The 20,510-nt window shown below is 42.1% G+C and overlaps 1 protein-coding gene across 1 annotated transcript in view; it reads right to left on the bottom strand.

The window, feature by feature from the left end:
- Positions 1-610: 610 nt before the first annotated feature.
- The window catches only part of YPEL2 (yippee like 2), an 85,438-nt gene continuing 65,538 nt past the window's right edge, over positions 611-20,510 (bottom strand). Inside the window, exon 5 of the mRNA XM_075336223.1 lies at positions 611-11,290. Within this exon, the coding sequence (XP_075192338.1) occupies positions 11,201-11,290 (90 nt within the window). The 3' untranslated portion in view covers positions 611-11,200. The remainder of the gene's footprint in view (positions 11,291-20,510) is intronic.

The following is a 20,510-nucleotide window of genomic DNA, read 5'->3' as shown; positions in this document are numbered from 1 at the left end:
GCCATTCCAACTTAGGTGTGTGTACTCCCTTTTGTTGCCAGCAGTTTAAAATATTAATGACTGAGTGTTGAGTTATTTAGGAGAACACACCAAATTTAGGGTATGTGCACACGATCAGTGGTCAGTGTTTTGGATGCAGCATGCTTCAGTTGCGTCCAAAACATTGCGATGTACAGTACAAGCAAAGTATATGGGATTTTTAGAAACCTCATGCCCAATGTGCCTGTACTGCCAGTCGCGTAAACTGACCTGCGGTGCAGCTTTCCGGGCCGCAAGCATGTTAATTGTTTGCTGTGGAGTTGCAAGTTGTTGTCCCATGAAAAGATCTAAAATACTTACAGTATATCACAAAAGTTAGTACACCCCTCACATTTTAGTAACAACCAAGCCTAAAGATGATCTATGCCACTCATGGGCCGATGCTTTGGGCTTGCCCCTCTTGGCTTAATATTTCCAGCCCCACCATGGTTCCATCTTTTAAATGTACTATGCGAATACATCTAACAGTGGAATTTCCCTACAAACATTTCCGTTCTTGTGACTTAAAAGACAATTGAATGACAAAGAAGCTTTAATATTTGAAAACTTTATTTTTTTTCAAATGAGCACCAACACATTGTAAATGACAGAAATAATGCACTTTCCTCTAATACTGAAAAACTATGTACATTTACACAAAAACATGAAGACAAAACAATTACATTTATAAAAAGAAAAAAAAAAAAAAAATTTATGACCTGAAACTCATAAAAAGCCAAAAATAAGAATGAGACATTTTTGTAAACACAAAAGCAATACACACAGGTATTTATCTCTTATTTCTTGTAAGATAAAATAATAGATTTCTCTTTGACTTCACAACTGAATTACATTTGTAAAGAAGTTTTACAGGGAAGATAGATTCCACATTGAGTTGCTACATGCAATGCAGAGCCTCACAAATCCCCTCCATAGCAGACTTCAGAAACCACACAATGCTTAAAGAAACGCATTCATTTTAACGTTCGTTGCTTCAGCAAACGTCCATTCATAGAAAAACTTTACAATCTTCTTGATATTACAGAACAGTAGTACAGATCTGGAAAAAAAAAAAAAGAGGATATATAGCAGAAATGGATGCAGTGGAAATATTAACAGCCGGTTTTTGGTTTCCAGAGGGTCCTTCTGAACAAGACATTAGAAAATCCAAATGTACTACCCTCTTCCGGCTATATAATGATGGCTTTACCTGCAGAATGGATTGAGTCATACACAAGTTTAGTTGGAAGTTGGAAATCATGGTTCCCATTGTAAAATCATATTATTCTCCCTTCATGTGTACAAAGTATGACTGTCATGGCACCTATACAATTGGTTGACAGGTGCAAAAAAAAAAAAAAAAAAAAAAGAAGAAGAGGTTTATCCGTCAGCCAGCAGAAAGGTGGTGATCAATTATACACATACACACACAATTAGAATATATACTGCTCAAAAAAATAAAGGGAACACTAAAAACCATTTCATTATTCAAGTGCTCCCTTTATCTTTTTGAGCAGTATAAAATATATATATATATAATATGTAATACTATATATATATATTATATATTATATATATATTATATATATATCTCCGGCTGAGGATATCAAATACGGTGTTTATAGTTATTCTGCCAACTTCTTTTAATGTAAAATACAGACTCCTCCTGCAGTCTGTTAACGGCAAATCTGTAACGAGTTTAAATGCACTGTGGCCCTGCACTTCCATGTCTGAATGAGCTCCTATCCAAAAAGGTACTGTCTGCAATTAGAACATTAGGGAATGGTTTCTGCAGTTCACCAGTGTATAGTTTTTTGTTTGTTTTTTTTTTTATTTTAAATAAACCTTAACCAGGTGGTGCAAGCTCATTTAGAGCATTAAGCTTTAATAAAGTACATTTTTGAAGAAGCCCTCCCATGAAATTTTTGAACGTATTTTTTTTTTTAAATAAATTTATTTACACCAATATATTCACCTACCGCCGCGCCTTCTCCGAGGCCCAGCACGGTTCTGCTCCTTTCCTCAGTGAGGTTACCACACTACAGACTATCAGGATCCCTATACTGTATACATGAGCCAAAAGTCTCCTTTACAATGAAAGCCTATTGAACCTCAGTTTGACTTCCCATATACTTACACTGCAAAAGTCACTTCTTGACACAGAGCACAGTAGGACCCAGAGAGTCTGCAGAGTGCTGACATTATAATAAGGGGGGGGGGGGAAGAAGGATGGTGCAGAATCCCGAAGAAGGTGTTTTTTGGATATATTAAACAATACACTACATGCACATACAGTGCCTTGATAAAGTATTTGTGCCCATGATTTTTTTTTTTTACCTTTTTCATGTTACACCCATAAACTTAATACCACCACAAAAGTAACAAAAATTTGTTTGAAATAGGAAGTATGGTTTCTTAAATATTCTAAAAAATATAAATCTGAAAATTGTGACGCGCATTTGTATTTAGCCCTTATAGTATGATACCCCTATATAAAAAATCCTGAGTGACCAATTGCCTCCAGAAGTCACCTTGTGCGTAATTTCAGTACACCTGTGTGTAATTTATTCTCATCTTAACTACAGGTGTTCTGTGAATGCCTCAGAGGTTTAGGGGTTAAATAGCATCATAAAAAAACAAAAAATACACCAGGCACCTCCGGGATAAAGTTGTGTTGACGAATAAAGCAGGGTTAAGTTCTAAAAAAACACCCACAAGCGAGTGACATCTCAGATTACAGTTCAATCCAATATCCCCAAAAAAATGTAAGGAATATGGCATAACTGCAAACCTACCAATACTTGGTCATCCCAAGCAAGAAGAGTACTAACTATAGAAGCAGCCAAGAGGCCCATGGTCACTCTAGAGGAGCTGCAGATATCCACAGCTCAGGTAGGAGAATCTGTCCACAGGACAATTATTAAATGATATACTTCACAAATCTGTTCTTTATGGAAGAAGTCCCTTTGCAGTTTGTGAAAAGCCATGCAGGTGACACAGCTAGAATGTGGTAAAAATGTTCTCTGGTCAGTTGAGACCAACGTAGAATCTTTGGGCTAAATACAAAACACTATATATGGCAGAAAATTAACACTGCTCATCACCATGGAAACACCATCCCCATCATCAAACATGGTGGTGGCAGCATCGTGCTGTAGTGGTGGCAGCATCATGCTGTAGGGATGCTTATTTTCAGCTGGGATGCTGGTCAGAATTGATGGAAGACAGATGGATCCTAAACATATTGCCCGAGTTACAATGGAATGTTATAGATCAAAGCATAGTCATGTGATTGAATGGCCCAGTCACAGTCCAGACTTCAATCCCTTGAAGAATCTGTGGCAGGACTTGAATATTGCTGTTCACAGACGCTCTCAGTCCAACCTCACTGAGCTACAGCTATTTTGCAAAGAAGAATGGGCAAAAATTTCAACCTCTACATGTGCGAAGCATATAGAGACATACCCGAAAAGTTTTGCAACAGTAATTGCGGCAAAAGGTGGTCCTACAAAGTATTGACTCGGGGGGTAGGGGGGCTGAATACAGATGCACATCACAATTTTCAAATTAATATTTTTAAAATATTTAGAAAACCTTGCATCATTTCTTACACTACACAAATACTTGTTTATGTTGATGTATGACATAAGATACCTATACAATTGTGGGAGTAATGTGATAAAATGTGGAAAAGTTCATTGGGTATGAATAATTTTTCAAGCCTTTGTTAAACAAAAACCATGGGAGTGCTCCTTTAAATTTGGAGTCTTAGGCTATGTGCCCACGCTGCGGAAAATGCGCGTATTTTGCCGCGGATTTCTTGCGGAAAAGCCGCGGATTTTCCAGAAATCTGCAGCACAGCTACTCCCCAGCCATTTCTATGGCATTTGGGAAATGCTGTGCCCACGCTGCGGATTTTTCCGCAGCGGAAATAGTGCGGATTTTCGTGCGGAAAAATCTGCAGCATGTCAATTATTGTTGCGGATTTTCGTGTGGATTTTGCCTATTCAATTGAAAAAAGAAAAAAAAAATAAATAAATAATTTGCAAAATCCGCAACAAAATCCACACCTATGAAAAGGTGCGGATTCCGGGGGAAAGCCGCGGATTTTGATACAGAAAAATCAGCAGATACAGGGTCCCGTGGGCACAGAGTTAGAATAAGTGTGCAACATAAACTTCTTCTACAAATATATGATCTATACATAAGTTACTACAATTTCGGTTGCAAGTAACACCTGTTGTGTGTAATATGTAGTCTTAGCAGCATTACATGGTAACACAGAAAAAGTAAAAAAAAAAATAAATCTCATCTCATCTCCTCTAAAGCTTGGTGAATTGACACAAATGTAACTTTGGTTAGGACACCCACAATTAGCAAAGAAAAGATGGGGGAGGGGGACTGGGCAAAAACAGCCCAGCAGCCCAGTAAAACATATGCAGGGAAAAAAAAACAAAAAAAAACACAACCCCAAAACTAATAAACAATCAAAAATTAGCAGCTCAGGAAGCCCAGTCTGAGATAAAATGGAAAAGTCAAGATCGTTATCTATGGTTTCAGAAGCATTGGTTCTCGCTTCAGACGGTGGATCAATATTACGACTGAAATTTACATTCGAGCACTCTTTGCCCTACTGGTCCAATGAAAAATTACAATAATCCCAACAAGATGTTAAATCATTGGGTAATATGTTTAACCATGACCTAATGTAAATGTATCAGTGTACCCTAATGACACTGTACAGTCTTTGGAAAAAGTTTGTACAAGGAACACAGACATATTATATGCGTGTCTCTCTACTCAATCTAACATGCCATAAGCGGGATTTTTGGTTCTACAATGGACTTATATACAGGCGATATTCCTTTTGTGATAGGTTGCTTATTTAAAAAGGGTTGTAATAAAAAAAAAAAAAGTCAAGCTCCCACTATGAGTTTTTGATGCTGGATAGGTTTGCTGTCCCAGCAAAATGGATGGGATTCCTAGAACTCTCATACCACTGTGCTTTTTTTCATTTGTAAGAACCTTGCGTAAACTGGCCTATAGTGTGGTTTTGAAATGCAAATCCACATGTCAATTTTTTCCATACATAGAACCTTTGGGAAAATTTTCCCCATAGTATGGCAGAGACGGAAAATATGTAGATAAAAAAAAAAAAAAAAACACCCCCCCAAAAAACAAGCCACATGCGTTTTTAGCACGTTTCTGCTAAACTATTGCTATGGCTATCCAGAAGGTACAAAAAACAAAAAAAAACAAATACCAGAATTTAAAATTTAAAACTTGAGATACCCCAAAAAATTAAACTGCAGCATCAAGAAGAAAAAAAAATAAATAAAATATGAAGGTAATTTAGCGAATAGCTGCAAAAAATCTGCAACGTCAAAAACTCACTGAATACTTATCTTGGGAACTTAGCTGAAAAGTGCTAAAGGAACATGCTAACAAAAGCATTTAACTCTTGTTTAACAAAAACCTTTTCAGATGCATGTTTTTAGAAATCAGAGCTGTAGGCTGACAAAAAGTATAGCAAATCTAACAACATGGGCATGGACCTGGTCCAACCAGATTAACGTTGGTTAGTAATAGATCTTCAAGCTTATGTTGTACTATGCTTTGGTTGGCGATTTATGGGAGCCTCCTGATTTTCCAACAAACAATGTCAGGAGAGAACGGTGGAGATATAAGGGTTGGTAACTCAAATTTTAACAGTCAACCTGTTATGTTTTTCGGAAGACAAGCTCCTGCCAGAGACTTTCTCCATCTCCCCAATAAATCACGAACACTTGAAATATTCGAACATTCATGAGTATAGGCAAGTCGGGAAAGAATCTGCACTCATATGTACAGTATGCAACCAGCTTTACAGTGGAGTCAAAAGGACACCTACAGTGAAAAGCGACAGATGTTCAAGTAAGAACTATCCACAAGATGGAAAACAAAAAAGGAAATGCGTATGTTTCTCCCTTCCTCCCTCCGTGTCTGTCAAACTAAAGGACTATGAGTACTACCCATATTGACTGCATAACCCTTTAATAAAACCCAGTGAGTTATTACTGTCTAACTCTTGGTCAACCTGGTGGAAAATGTCACCCAAGAAGTGCTACCTCCAACTAAAAGGGTTAAAAATAATGTATTCAGAAAAGAAAATTGGTCATCAGGTGTATACTGATTTTTATCACTGTATATCTGCTGTAGAGTGCCGATATGCTCAAATGTCCCTCCTGCCTCTTGGCTGCTGATCAAATGTTTTCTCCCTTTACTATGAATAAGGAGGGCGCTGTCAATTAACAGAGGGTGGGTGGAGAAACCAGCAACTCCCGCATATTGAGGACTATGGAATACATGTACAACATTGGAAGGACTACAGAGCATGGGCTCACAGCAGAATCTGTCAACTACACCAATAAAAGTGACAAAACAAGTGAATCAGGGTCACTGTTCTTTGTGTTGACCCCAGATTGGACAGCCTAAACCTGGTGACCAATTCCTTTTAAGCTGACAAACTACCATAACAAAAGTGAAAGAAATTTAGATCCTTGTAATAGTACTATAGAAATAGGATTCAGTTGAAGCTTTGTTCTGTAGTAATATTGAGTTTGTCTAAGACCTATTATTACAATTAGACCAGCAGAACAGTTTAGGTTCCAGCCTCATAACACAAGTGAAGCCTAGCTGAGACTTTGGGCATTTATCTAGTATGTTGCCATATCAGAGGGTCAGTAGGTATGAATCATATATAAGCTCTCTTTGGAAGTGACTTCGGGCAATCAGATTTATTGTTGAGTACAATATGTATGTAGTGGACAAGAAACCATGAATTAAAAAGAAACATATTGCTCACTTAGCATGTTACCTGCATGGGGCTCTGGTTGAGTGTTCACTCCATATCAGTTGGCTCAGAAGAGAGTGCCAAATTGTAGTAGTGTCTAAAATCTGACTGTCTGTATTTTCTTTGAAGACCCAGAAATGTATATAGTCCCTACAAAATGCCCTTTTACACAGACCGCGATTGATCAAATCAGTGTTTGCTAGAGCGCTCATTCCTTATTCTCCCATGTAAACATGGCACCTGTCAAAAAAACAAGCAAATGGCGAAAAAAAAATAATGGTTGCCAGCACATTCCCCAAATGTAAACAAGAAATGTGCTTCTAACATGCAAACTGTATAGAGCCACGACTATGAGCAATCATCATAGCCAGTGTAAAAGACCATTAAAGCCAGTCCCTTGTTCTGAGCAAACGTCTATCCATGTAAAAGGGCCTAGATTCCTGCAGGGTGGGAAGGTAGCCTCTCTTCTGATGTGACCAGGACCCATATTTACACAGCTGGCATTTGCTGACAAAAGGCATCAGATCCTTCCTCAGTAAATACAACGGACATAATCTTCACACCGTCTACTGCTTAGCAACCAACAATGTAAATTTCACTGACAGTGTCGTGTTTGGAATTTGCATACATCCAACACAGAGTGTTAGGAAAGAAAACGTTCCTGAAAGAACTAGACACTGACAAATAAGGCCATCAGTAGGATACCCCAAGAGTGACACTCTCGGCCACATTTTAAATATATAGTAACTCTGGCCAAAAGATGGCTGAAAATAAAGGATTACCGGGGTCTGCCGAGTCACAAAAGCTCTGAAGTACCATGTGGTACCAGAAAATTACAGATTGGTCTTTGGACATGATCCATACACACCACTATGCTGCAGGCAATCAGCTCAATACTACAGTATGCACTGGTCCAAAGTAAACTCCTCAGCTAATCTTTCCGAATTAGGAGGGTCATTATTGGGGATATTGAGAAATACAATGAGAACTTGAGCCAAAACATCCCCCATCTGTGGTCATGTTCCTAAAACAAAGCAAACAACCAGTCCAAGGTCACCACTCAATGGCGATTCTGCATGTACCATCCATGGCTAGTATAAATGTGGAGCACTTCCACTGGATTATTTGGACGCCTCCGATTTTTGGTAATAGAATAAACTGTGCAGGATCTAGAACTTTGGCAGTGATACTATAGACGGGAGCCTAAGAATTTGATGGATTATAAAGAATACGCTGAAACCTACACAAATGTCACACACTGGTCCTGCTGGGCTTAGGATTTTACTATGGAAGTAAACCTGAAGATGCAAAATTGTATATCAAAGCAAACACTGGGTGTAACCGTATAATTATGCCCTTTGCTTCGTTGGCAGATATAACCCCCAAAGGACACCCTTAAAAATAAAAACTCATGAGGGATTGATGCTGCTGAGAATTAGCTTCTAGTAAATGGTCCTGTAACAAACAAATTCAGCCATCTCACTTTGAATTTTCAGAAACAACTTGTAAATATACAATTAAATGTAAAGACCACAAGTTTAAAGAGTATGTACATGGTTTCATAAGCTATACAGAAACACGCTGCAGATCGGAGGAGGTCTGGATCTAGAGACCCCACCAATCACTCAAAAACACTCAGCTGCTCATGAAGCAGTAGAGCACTCGTCCTGCTTGGGTTTGCACAGAAGTGGTGGATGGGCTTAACACTAGAACTACTGAGGTAGTCATTTTGACTACTTTGCACCATGTATTTCTATATAGGTGTCACAAGTCCAGTAGTTCTAGTGTTAATATACAGGCCACTCTATGGACAGGCTCAGATTTTCTATTGTGCTAATACACTGCGCTGTGCACACTCAGGCAGGTCAAGTGCACATCAAGCAGGCGTTTGTAGTGATCAAAAGTTGTACAAAGACCCAAACTGCCATCGATCACTCAAAACACTCAGCTACTCCTGAAGCAGTAGATCTCTGGACCTGTCCGAGTGTGCACAGAAGTGGTGGATGGGCTCAATATAAAGGCCACTCTTCGGACAGGCTCAGACTTTTTATCCTGTCTATACACTGCTCCGTGCACACTCAGGCAAGTGTTTGAAATTATCAAAAGGTGTACAAAGACCCAATCCGCGTTTAATCACTCAAAACACTTGGATATTTGCTGCTCATGCAACGGTAGAGCTCTGGTCCTGCCTGGGTCTGTGCAGAACTCGTGGAGGGGCTCAATATAAAGGCCACTCTGCGGACAGGCTCAGACTTTCTATTGAGTCTATACACTGCTCTGTGCACACTCCGGCAACACCAACGCACATCAGGCAAGTGTTAGGAAAGATTAAAAGGTGTCCAAAGACCCAAACCGCCATCGATCAGCAGGACATTTTAGTCTTAACCACATAAATAAGAGAAGTGTACTTACTCTATATAATGGCTTCACCAAAAGTGTAAGAAGAGATAATGATCATAAAGCTGTCTAACTACTCTACCATTATTTATTGCTTAATTTACATCAGGCCGCTGAAAAATGCACACTACTTATCCCGGATTTTTCAAAGACGCTCAAACTGCAAACACCACAACATATAATTTATGATAGGCAATGACAGGTTCATCATGTATATGAATATTAAGAGTTAAGGGGTGGAAGAATTTTATGTACTATATGAGGATCTGGATGGGCATTATTACAATTACCTGGGAAGTCCATGTAGAGAAAATTATAGTACAATTATCGGTATCTGAAAAGAAAGTGGCAATGTGACAGTACATTAAAGCTTATGGTAGACATGAAATGTGTACATTCTACACTGGTGCATGAAGGGACACACGTGACAGTTCTGCTACAGCACTTTCTTAATACAAAGTCCATTTTTATGCACATCTAATGCGGTCACAAAATAACAAAAATATATATCCTTTGGTTTACCTTCTGAACTTTATCCTCCACTGAAAAAAGTGCATCTAACTGAAATATAAAAGAAGGGATTTGTACCAAAAGTATTAATAGCTGTAAAGTTTCAGGTAGACTGAAGAAAACATTCCTAGAGGCATGTGTATATATGAAAGTCTGGAAGAATGCCAGCAAAAACAAAAAATTTATAGAGGGTTCAAAAAACCTCTGTGGGCATATAAGTCAATAGGGGAGGGGGGAATCAATGTTGCGTCCATAAAATGCATTGACAATATTTAGATAGAGATTTCTTTTCTATTCTGGTCTTGACAATCATTCTTCAATTGCTAAAATAAAGTATAACAATGCAATGAATATGTCCGATGGTTACATGATAGTCTGAAGAACAATTACAAACTATTTCAGCCTAAAATAAATTTTCAATCATCGCTGAAAAAAAATACAAATCAGAAACAAAAAGGACAGAATGATTCCAATGACACATTTGGGCTCTAGCTGGGAATGGGCTGTACGGGCCGTCGTTCTTTAGAAATGTACCCTCTTCTTTAACATCACCGCAGAAGAGAATCCATTCTTTTTCCAGCTTTGTAAAGAACAATTGGTGACAATACGATAAGTTACCAAGCTTTTCCCTGTTTGTGGTTAACACTTTCATGACGCAGTGTTAGCATAGATAAAAGACATCATCATCAATTTCAAGTGTTGTACATAGTCTGTGATGTACAAAATTCATAGTGCAAGGTACAACGGGAAAATCAGAGTGTAGTAGATATATACTATTTGTTTGGTCAGTTAATTTTAAGTATACAGGCCAAATAAACAGATTTGACGCATCAATATAGATCATTTCATCAAAGAGGGTTGAAGTTCACCCACTCCCATAACAAGATAGCCATTGATTCGGTTTCATGACTCATCTATTCTGGGCTTTTTTGGTTATTTTCAAGGTATAAACTACTAACACATTTTGCTTATATTAACCCTACACATTCTCCAAAAGAAACCAGTGAGGTATCCAGGTTTCAGACCTTTAAATGCAGGCCATTTTCATCTCCATTGTAGGTCCCTCCCTCTATTCATGACCTACACCTCTTTCCAGCTTTATGCCGTGACCCCCGGTGTGCCACTTTCTGTACATCATGTTGCACACAGCTTTAAATCAACTCTAAGAGTAAAAGAAGTGACTGGGCTATGAGGCTCCTGATGCTTTCATTAGCCAACTCTACAAAAGAGCATGAGGCCAAGGGCAACTCACAAAGGGGATACAAAGCAAAGAGACAGAGTGTCAGAAATTTAGAGGCCATTCACCAAGAATGATGGATTAAGGGTGAGAGGATGCTCCATGCGGCACAGCCTCTGAATCATATGAAACCAAGCACTCAGTTACTCGCTCATTCTAAGGATAACATGGTCAGCTGGATGGTCTTCAGATTTATTCTCAGCTCTTCAATCCCAGCCATTATCCTTGATCATGTGAGCTAATTCAATGATGTATTTTCCTTCTTTATACTTCTGGCTGCTTTCAAAAGCATGTTCCTGCAATAGACAAAGTAGAGTTAATTGCCTATAGAGTCTGCATTTCAACCGGAAATGTTCTATTCCATTTATCAGATGATAATAAAAATAAAAATAATAATTATTATTATTATTAATAATAATATAAGATATTTATCTATCTATCTATATATCCCTATTTCCAGCAGGATAGTTACACTCAGTTTTACAACAATTCCTCCTCTGAGATTAGAGGTTAAAAACATTGTAATCAGGCTAAATTAAACCAAGCTTGGTCAGCGGGATAGAGATATATTATACTCACATATGCAGGGCCTTGAAAAAGGATTCCTAACCTCTGAACTTTCATCTTCCTAGAAGTTTACACCCATTAACAAAAATGTATTTCATTGGGATTTTATGTGATAACCAACACTAAGTAGCAAGTATTTGTGAAGTATAAAGGAAAAGATACATGATTTTCTAAATATTTTAAAAATGTAAATTGTGACGTGCATTTGTATTCAGGCCCCTGGAGTCTGACACTCCTAAATAAAATTCTGAGTGACCAATTGCCTCCAGAAGTCACCTAATTAGTAATGGAGTCCAGCTGTGTGTAATTTCTAAGTACAGCGGTTCTGTGAAGCCCACAGAGGTTTGTATGTGAACGTTGTGGATCAAACAGCATCAAGAAAGCCAAAGAACACCAGACAGGTCAGGGATAAAGTTGTGGAAAAGAATAAAGCAGGGTTAGTTATAAAATAACTAAAGCTGTGAACATCTCACGGACCACTGTTCCCATTTTTGGATCATGGATTGGAGTATGGGGTAACTGCAAACCTACCAAGACACGGTCGTTCACCTAAACAGATATTCCAAACAAGGAGAGAACTATTTAGAAAAAGCAGCCATAAGATCCGAAGTCACAGTGGAGGAGCTACAGAAATCCACAGGTCAGGTGGGAGAATCTGTCCACAGTACAATTAGTTGTATACATTATACATCTAGTATTTGGAATAGTGGCAAGAAAAACATTTCTTAAAGCAAATCATAAGAAGTCCCATTTGCAAAAAGTCATGTAGGGTACACCGCTAGCATATGGAAGAATATTCTCTGGTCATATGAAACCAAACTAGAACTTTTTAGGCTAAATGCAAAACGCTATGGGTGGCAGAAAACTAACACTGAACATCACTCTGAAAACACCATCCCCACAGTCAAAAATGGTGGTGGCAGCCTCATGCAGTGCAGATGCTTTTCTTCAGCAGAGACAGGGAGGCTGGTCAGAGTTAATGGGAAGATGAATGGCGCTAAATACAAGGCAAGACTGGAGGAAAACCTGTTAGAGGCTGCAAAAAGACTTGAGATTGGGGTGTAGCTTCACTTTCCAAAAGGATAAAGTCCCAAAACATACTGCCAGAGCTGCAATGGAATGGTTTAGATCAAAAACATTCAGGTGTTTGAATGGCTTGGTCAAATTAGAGATCTAGACAATACGTGACAAGACTTGAAAATTGCTGGTCAGATGCTCTCCATCCAATATCACTGAGCTAGAGCCATTTAGCAAAGAATAAATGGGCACAAATTTTAGTCTCTAGATGTGCAAAGCTGGTGGAGAAATACCCAAGAAGACATTCAAACAGTAACTGCAGCAAAAAGTGGTGCAAAATATTGACGGAGGGGGCTGAATACAAATTCACATCACAAATTTTCAGATTTTTATTTAAAAAAAATAAATAGAAAACCCATGTATTTATGGATCACAAATGCTTGCTATTGTGTTACATTTAAGTATGTGGGTATAAGGTTAAAAAAAAAAAAAAAAAAAAAAAAATGAACGTTCAAGGGGTAGGAATACTTTTTCAAGGCACTGTATACACACATACGGAGAGAAATAAGGTACTGTATTTTTCGCTTTATAAGACGCACCTGATTATAAGACGCACCCCCAAATTTGGTGAAGGAAAAGATTTTTTTTTTAAATGTTAAATTGGGTCCGTCTTATAATGCCAGTGTCCATCTAACAAATCATATAGGGTATATGTCCCTTATAGCCCCCCCCACCCTAAAATTAGCCCCCTTAATCTGGATATGGCTTCCTTATATTGAATATAGCCGCTTTGTGATGGCACACATCCCCCTGTGCTGGCACAAGTGCCCTACAGCTGGCACACGTCTCCTATATCAGGCATACATCCCATATTGCTGGCACAAGTCTCCTACAGCTGGCACACGTCTCCTACGGATGGCACATGTCCCCCTGTGTTTGATGTGGCCCCCATGCTGCTGCCCATAGTAAAATAAACACTTTACTTTACCTTCTCCAGCACTGTCCTCCCTCGTGTCTCCCTCCATGCTGCTGCTGAGCTCCTGCACTGACAGGATCTCTGCATGCCTGATCACAGCGGCAGCAGTGAGATCGGAGAGACACGCTGGAGGTGGTAAGTAAACCTTTTTTATTCATTTTAGGATGGGCAGCAGCATGGGGGCCATACCCAACACGGGGGGGGGGGGGGGGGGGGCCCAAGTGCAATCAAAGGGGGGGAAGCAGGCACATATATATGTGCCGCTCCACCAGCCCATCGCTGCGGTGGGTTTTCAGCACCACGGTGATTGACAGCGGCAGTGCTTATTATATGAGTGGGAGCAGGAGATCTCCCACTGCCTCCTGCAGCCTCTACCAGCCTCCAGCACCGCTCAAGAGTTGCCCCCACCTCCCCTGGACCCTGCAGTATATAATCCGTATATTCGGATTATAAGACGCACCCCCAACTTTCCCCCCAAAATTTGGGGGAACAAAAGAGCGTCTTATAATGCGAAAAATATGGTAAGTGCATCCCCTCCCTCCTTTTCTAGTGGAACAGACGCAAAGTGATATTTTGCCACTTTGTTTAACAGGACCTAATGGGTCAGAAAAGGGGAAAAAAAAACCACCAAACCAACAAACCGCATTTATGCAAAATAACAACAACAACGACTAGGATTTTTAACTTATGCTTGCAATGCATTGCCAAACATTTTATTGCCCCCATTATCCCCCCGTCTGATTACAGTTCTCATTGAAAATTCTAACAAGAATAAATTGCCAGGAAAAGAAAGAAAACAAAAACAAGAATCGTCCCACTGCTGCCAAGGTCAGATGAGAAATGTATTCTCTAGAGTCATATGCAACTGTGGTGTACTGACAAACTATATTTAACCTTCGTGGAACACTCCACTATGCCCTACAAATCAGTGGAAACAAGCCCTGACGTTATCAGCAATAACACACAAATATTGCAGGAATTCACAGCTGCCACAGTGTAGGAAAAAGCTGGCAGAACACATTGCCATCGAGAGTTCTGCAGGTCAGTCTGATGACTGGGACTATGGACTATTCTGAGGCATAGTCATAAGGAGGACGAGGACTTTAATTCAGAATATGGGTGGTGTGACCAACAGGGAGGTTATCTACATCTATAAACTATCAATTTATTTAAAGGGAATCTGTCACCAGGTTTTTGCTCCCCCATCTGAGAGCAGTATCATGTAGAGACAGAGACCACGATTCCAGTGATGTGTCACTTACTGAGCGGTTTGTAATTTTGATAAAATCAATGTTTTCTCTACTGCAGATCTAGCATCTATACAGAGGTGATTAATATACTAGACTACTTGGCAGCACACTAAGTAGTCCTCTATTAATAATCTACTGCTGATTAATCAGTGATTTTATCAAAACTACACTAAGCAGCCCAGTAAGTGACACATTGCTGAAATCAGGATCTCTGCCCCTACATTATGCTGCTCTCAGATTAGGTGACAAACACCTGGTGAAAGATTCCCATTAAAAAGGGAATGTTAAATTAAAAACAAGTCATCACTTATTCTCAGGACAGATTAAAAAGTACCCAGTTCTGTCTGTTAAAAGATGACCGGGCAGGTGGGCTGCCAACCACCACTCTGTTCCAAGTGGGACTGCTGGAAAAAACAAAACAAAACAACAACTTGACAGCTGTATAGGGAACGGTCACACGGCTGCTCCACTAAGGCTGTGTGCACACGTTGCATTTTTATCATTTTTATGCATTTTTGAGTGCAGTCAGGCACACATTGAGCATTTTCTCCTTGCAATTTGGTGAAGAAAAAAAAAAAAAATCTAAACATTAATTCTTGCAGCGTTTTTTACTGTAGATTTCACCTGTAGTAATGTACAGGAAAAATCTGACCAAACACATGCCAAAACACATTGAAAACGCGGCAAAACCCCTCAAATTTCTGCCACTTTTTTTTTTTTTTACTGCTAAGAGATGCAGAAAATTGTGGTGCAAATACTAAACAGATGTACATACGCTAAAAGGGAATAAAAGTTCCACATTGTGCCAGTCTCAGTGGCTGCACCTCCTCCAAACAAATTGTCACCCATCATCGGACAGCTCCTTAAAGGCTAAAAGCCCCAACCCCCATACACTTTTGATCGTTATTGTTCGGCACATTTGGCCAGCTGCTGTTTCGGCCTACTCTTTCATACAAAGAAGTAGCCAGCTGAGGGCTCCCGTGTTCTCTACCAGATAGCCAGTGCTTGACATCTCGGGTGACAGCTTATCTCAGGGAGGACAGAAGGATTGAGAGTCAACAATCATACATGCTGGATCCTCATCTCCCCCAATCATCTGTCGCGGTCTTCCTACACAACAGATTGTTGGCCAAACCAGTCGATATCGTCTGACATTAGTCTAATGTGTATAGTGGGCTTAAGAGGAATCTGTCAGTTGGGTTTTGCTATGTAATCTGAGAGCAATATGATGTAGGGACAGAGAGCCAGATTGCAGCAACATATCACTTAGGCTATATGCGCACGTTGCATTTTTTTTATGCGTTTACGCAGAGTTTTAAACTGCAGCGTAAACGCATGCGATCTGCGTCCCCAGCAAAGTCTGAGCATTTAGGAAATTCCATGCGCACGTTGCGTTTTCGAACGCAGCATTTTGGATGCCAAATTTTTGACAAAATTGATGCGTTCTAAAAAGCAACATGTCACTTCTTTTGTGCGTTCTGGATGCTTTCCCCACTGTCTATGGCAGAGCAAGCATCCAGAGCGCATGAATTCTGCATTCATTCTGCACTCCAAATACATCCAAAACGCAGCAAAACGCACATCTAGTGACAAAACGCTGCAGAATATTTGTCACGGCAGAACGCAGACGTGCACACATAGCCTTAGTTTAGAGGGTGCAGCAGTTGTGATAAAATCACAGTTTTCTCTGCTGCAGATCTAGCAGTGCTCAAAAGGTTGAACTGTGTATAACGCCACCCACATCAATGATTAGCAGTTTTCTGGGTACCATGGGCCCAATTCAAATGTTGTATACCAGTATTCTGTAGTAAAGACTTGAAAAAGTTGCATAATTTTGTAGCAACTCAATACACTGCTAAAATTTTGCTGCTTTTGGAGTTCACACTGTTTTTGCTTAATTCTGCAACAGAGGGCAGTGCTGAGGTAGGGGAGTGGTGACTGACGCTCATTAAACTCCTGACGAGAGGCAGCATTCACTACACCACATATCTTGCTCCCGGAGGGACTGGAGTAGGATTTGTGGCGAGGCACCCAATGGAGATGTATGCCACTCATCGGACGCACCCGATTCATGAAGAGGCATACATGTCTTCATGAATCAGGAATGTCTGCCTCTAGCAAACCTCATCAATATTGGCATGAGCAACACGGGCTTGATTAATTCAGACCGAATGTATATTGAAAGAAAGCTACTAATCAGTGAGGGGGGTGTAGTTGGACTAGGAAAACACAACCTCCACTGCTACCGGGTTAGCGTAGGGTTCACTTACACACATTTGCCAAAGGCAACTAGAGGTCCCCTAAATAAAAAAAACAGTTACAACTTAACATTTATTTCCATTAGTATTAAATAACTGACCATTTAAAATCATAGCAGAAAATTAGATCATTTCTATCTCATATGAGATGTCAGGCCATGGACCTGAGTCTCCTATTTATTTAATCGTATGAACGTATATCTTGAGTCTCCTATTATCCCTTTTATTGATCTCTCCCTAAGGCCCTCTTCACACATCAGTGATTCTGGTTGTAGTTTTTATAGGTACCAGAATCACTGACATACACAGACCCATTAAAATCAGTGGGTCTGCGCACACATCAGTGATTTCTCACTGATGTGTTTCCGTGCAGCGCACACGTGTCTGATTTCAGCACAGAGACACATCCATTTTTTTTCTGGCATCACTGATGTCCCATGCACTACACTATGGTGTGATCTGTGAAACACGTACCAGAAAAACACGTACATCTATATATATATAATTGCCTTATTCTGTCTGTCTGTCTGTCATGCTCCAAAATTGTGTCACCGTGACATGTCCTTACGGTGACACAAAGCTGATTGGCCGCTGGGTTCGCCATGGCCCCGCCCCCCCACACGGATTGGCCTCTCGCCCCGGCTCTCTGCAGGCCCCGCCCCCCTCACGCAATGCACGCTCGCTCTGGCCCAACTGACACGGGGCTCCGATTCCCAGGTGAGTACACACACACACACATCAGATCACACTCACTCTCACACACACCTCACACATCACATCCACACACTCACAACATCCTGGGATATCGCTTGCTTCTACACCGGCTCCGTCACGATCCCAGCAGCGCCAGACATAACCTTGCGATGCTGGGATCTTAACGGAGGCCGTGAAAGCTGGTAACCATTATACACATCGGGTAACTAAGGTCCCTTAGTTACCCGATGTGTATCATAGTTACCAGTGTACACCGGCTCACACTCACTCTCACACACACCTCACACACACATCACATCGCATCCACACATCAAGGTCCTGCAGCTGCGGAACATACATAACATAACAGCACACACACACACACATACACACAAATCAGATCACACTCACACACACCTCACACATCACATCGCATCCACATACTCACAACATCCTGGGATATCGCTTGCTTCTCGGCAGCGATACTGTGCTGTTGTGAGCTTCCAGGACCTGCCGGGGGATCACATGGCCAGAAGCATGTGATATCCCCGGATGTTGTGAGTATCAGCGCGTATGTGCGATTTCGTCAGTGTCTGTGTGTGTGAGTGGATGCGATCGGGTGTGTGTGAGTGGATGCGATCGGGTGTGTGTGAGTGGATGCGATCGGGTGTGTGTGAGTGGATGCGATCGGGTGTGTGTGAGTGGATGCGATCGGGTGTGTGTGAGTGGATGCGATCGGGTGTGTGTGAGTGGATGCGATCGGGTGTGTGTGAGTGGATGCGATCGGGTGTGTGTGAGTGGATGCGATCGGGTGTGTGTGAGTGGATGCGATCGGTTGTGTGGGTGAGTGGATGCGATCGGTGGTGTGGGTGAGTGGATGCGATCGGGTGTGGGTGAGTGGATGCGATCGGGTGTGGGTGAGTGGATGCGATCGGGTGTGGGTGAGTGTCGGCAGAGGAGCACGGCGTGCTGGAGGAGGCTGGGAGCAGAGAGGCTGATCTTGGGGAAGGCTGGGAGGGGGAGGCTGATGCTGAGGGAGGCTGGAAGGAGAGAGGCTGAGCAAACGTGCTCCATCCGCCATACTGCGCACTCCCCATCGTGCTGCATCCCCCATGCTGCGCACTCCCAAACGTGCTCCATCCGCCATGCTGCGCACTCCCAAACGTGCTCCATCCGCCATGCTGCGCACCCCCCATCATGCTCCATCCGCCATGCTGCGCACTCCCAAACGTGCTCCATCCGCCATGCTGCGCACTCCCAAACGTGGTCCATCCACCATGCTGCGCACTCCCAAACGTGGTCCATCCGCCATGCTGCACACTCCCAAACGTGCTCCATCCGCCATGCTGCGCACTCCCAAACGTGCTCCATCCGCCATACTGCGCACTCCCAAACGTGCTCCATCCGCCATACTGCGCACTCCCCATCCAGCAGTATGGCGGATGGAGCACGTTTGGGAGTGCGCAGTATGGCGGATGGAGCACGTTTGGGAGTGCGCAGCATGGCGGATGGAGCACGTTTGGGAGTGCGCAGCATGGCGGATGGACCACGTTTGGGAGTGCGCAGCATGGCGGATGGAGCACGTTTGGGAGTGCGCAGCATGGCGGATGGAGCACGTTTGGGAGTGCGCAGCATGGCGGATGGAGCACGTTTGGGAGTGCGCAGCATGGCGGATGGAGCACGTTTGGGAGTGCGCAGCATGGCGGATGGAGCACGTTTGGGAGTGCGCAGCATGGCGGATGGAGCACGTTTGGGAGTGCGCAGCATGCCGGATGGTGCACGATGGGGAGTGCGCAGTATGGCGGATGGAGCACGTTTGGGAGTGCGCAGCATGGCGGATGGAGCACGTTTGGGAGTGCGCAGCATGGCGGATGGACCACGTTTGGGAGTGCGCAGCATGGCGGATGGAGCACGTTTGGGAGTGCGCAGCATGGCGGATGGAGCATGATAGGGGGTGCGCAGCATGGCGGATGGAGCACGTTTGGGAGTGCGCAGCATGGCGGATGGAGCACGTTTGGGAGTGTGCAGCATGGCGGATAGAGCACGATGGGGAGTGCGCAGCATGGCGGATGGAGCACGTTTGGGAGTGCGCAGCATAGGGGATGCAGCACGATGGGGAGTGCGCAGTATGGCGGATGGAGCACGTTTGGGAGTGCGCAGCATGGCGGATGGACCACGTTTGGGAGTGCGCAGCATGGCGGATGGAGCACGTTTGGGAGTGCGCAGCATGGGGGATGCAGCACGATGGGGGGTGCGCAGCATGGGGGAATGGAGCACGATGAGAGGTGCACACCTCCCCCCAACACACACACACACGCGCGCACTGCACAACACACACACACTAGGAATCACAAACAACGCCCTACACAGACACCCACACACACAGACAACGCTGCACACACAAATATACGCACATACCGCACAACACACACATTGCTCAAAACATACCTCCCCCCAAAACACACCACACACACACAAACCGCACAACACACACACACACACACACAACGCTACAGACACACAGCGCTCCACAAACAACGCAACACACGCAACACACATACAACACCGCTCTCACCCCCCGCGACACTCAGAACATGTACAGCGCCCTACACAAACACTTGGTAACTACACACAACAACATCTATATATATATATATATATATATATATATATATTAATATATATATATTATATATATATATATATATATATATATATATATATATATATATATATATATATATATAACAAAAAT

The sequence above is a fragment of the Anomaloglossus baeobatrachus genome, chromosome 2, assembly GCF_048569485.1.
Source record: "Anomaloglossus baeobatrachus isolate aAnoBae1 chromosome 2, aAnoBae1.hap1, whole genome shotgun sequence".
In the NCBI taxonomy this organism is placed as follows: Eukaryota; Metazoa; Chordata; class Amphibia; order Anura; family Aromobatidae; genus Anomaloglossus; species Anomaloglossus baeobatrachus.
This window is presented reverse-complemented; position numbering and strand designations above follow the sequence as displayed.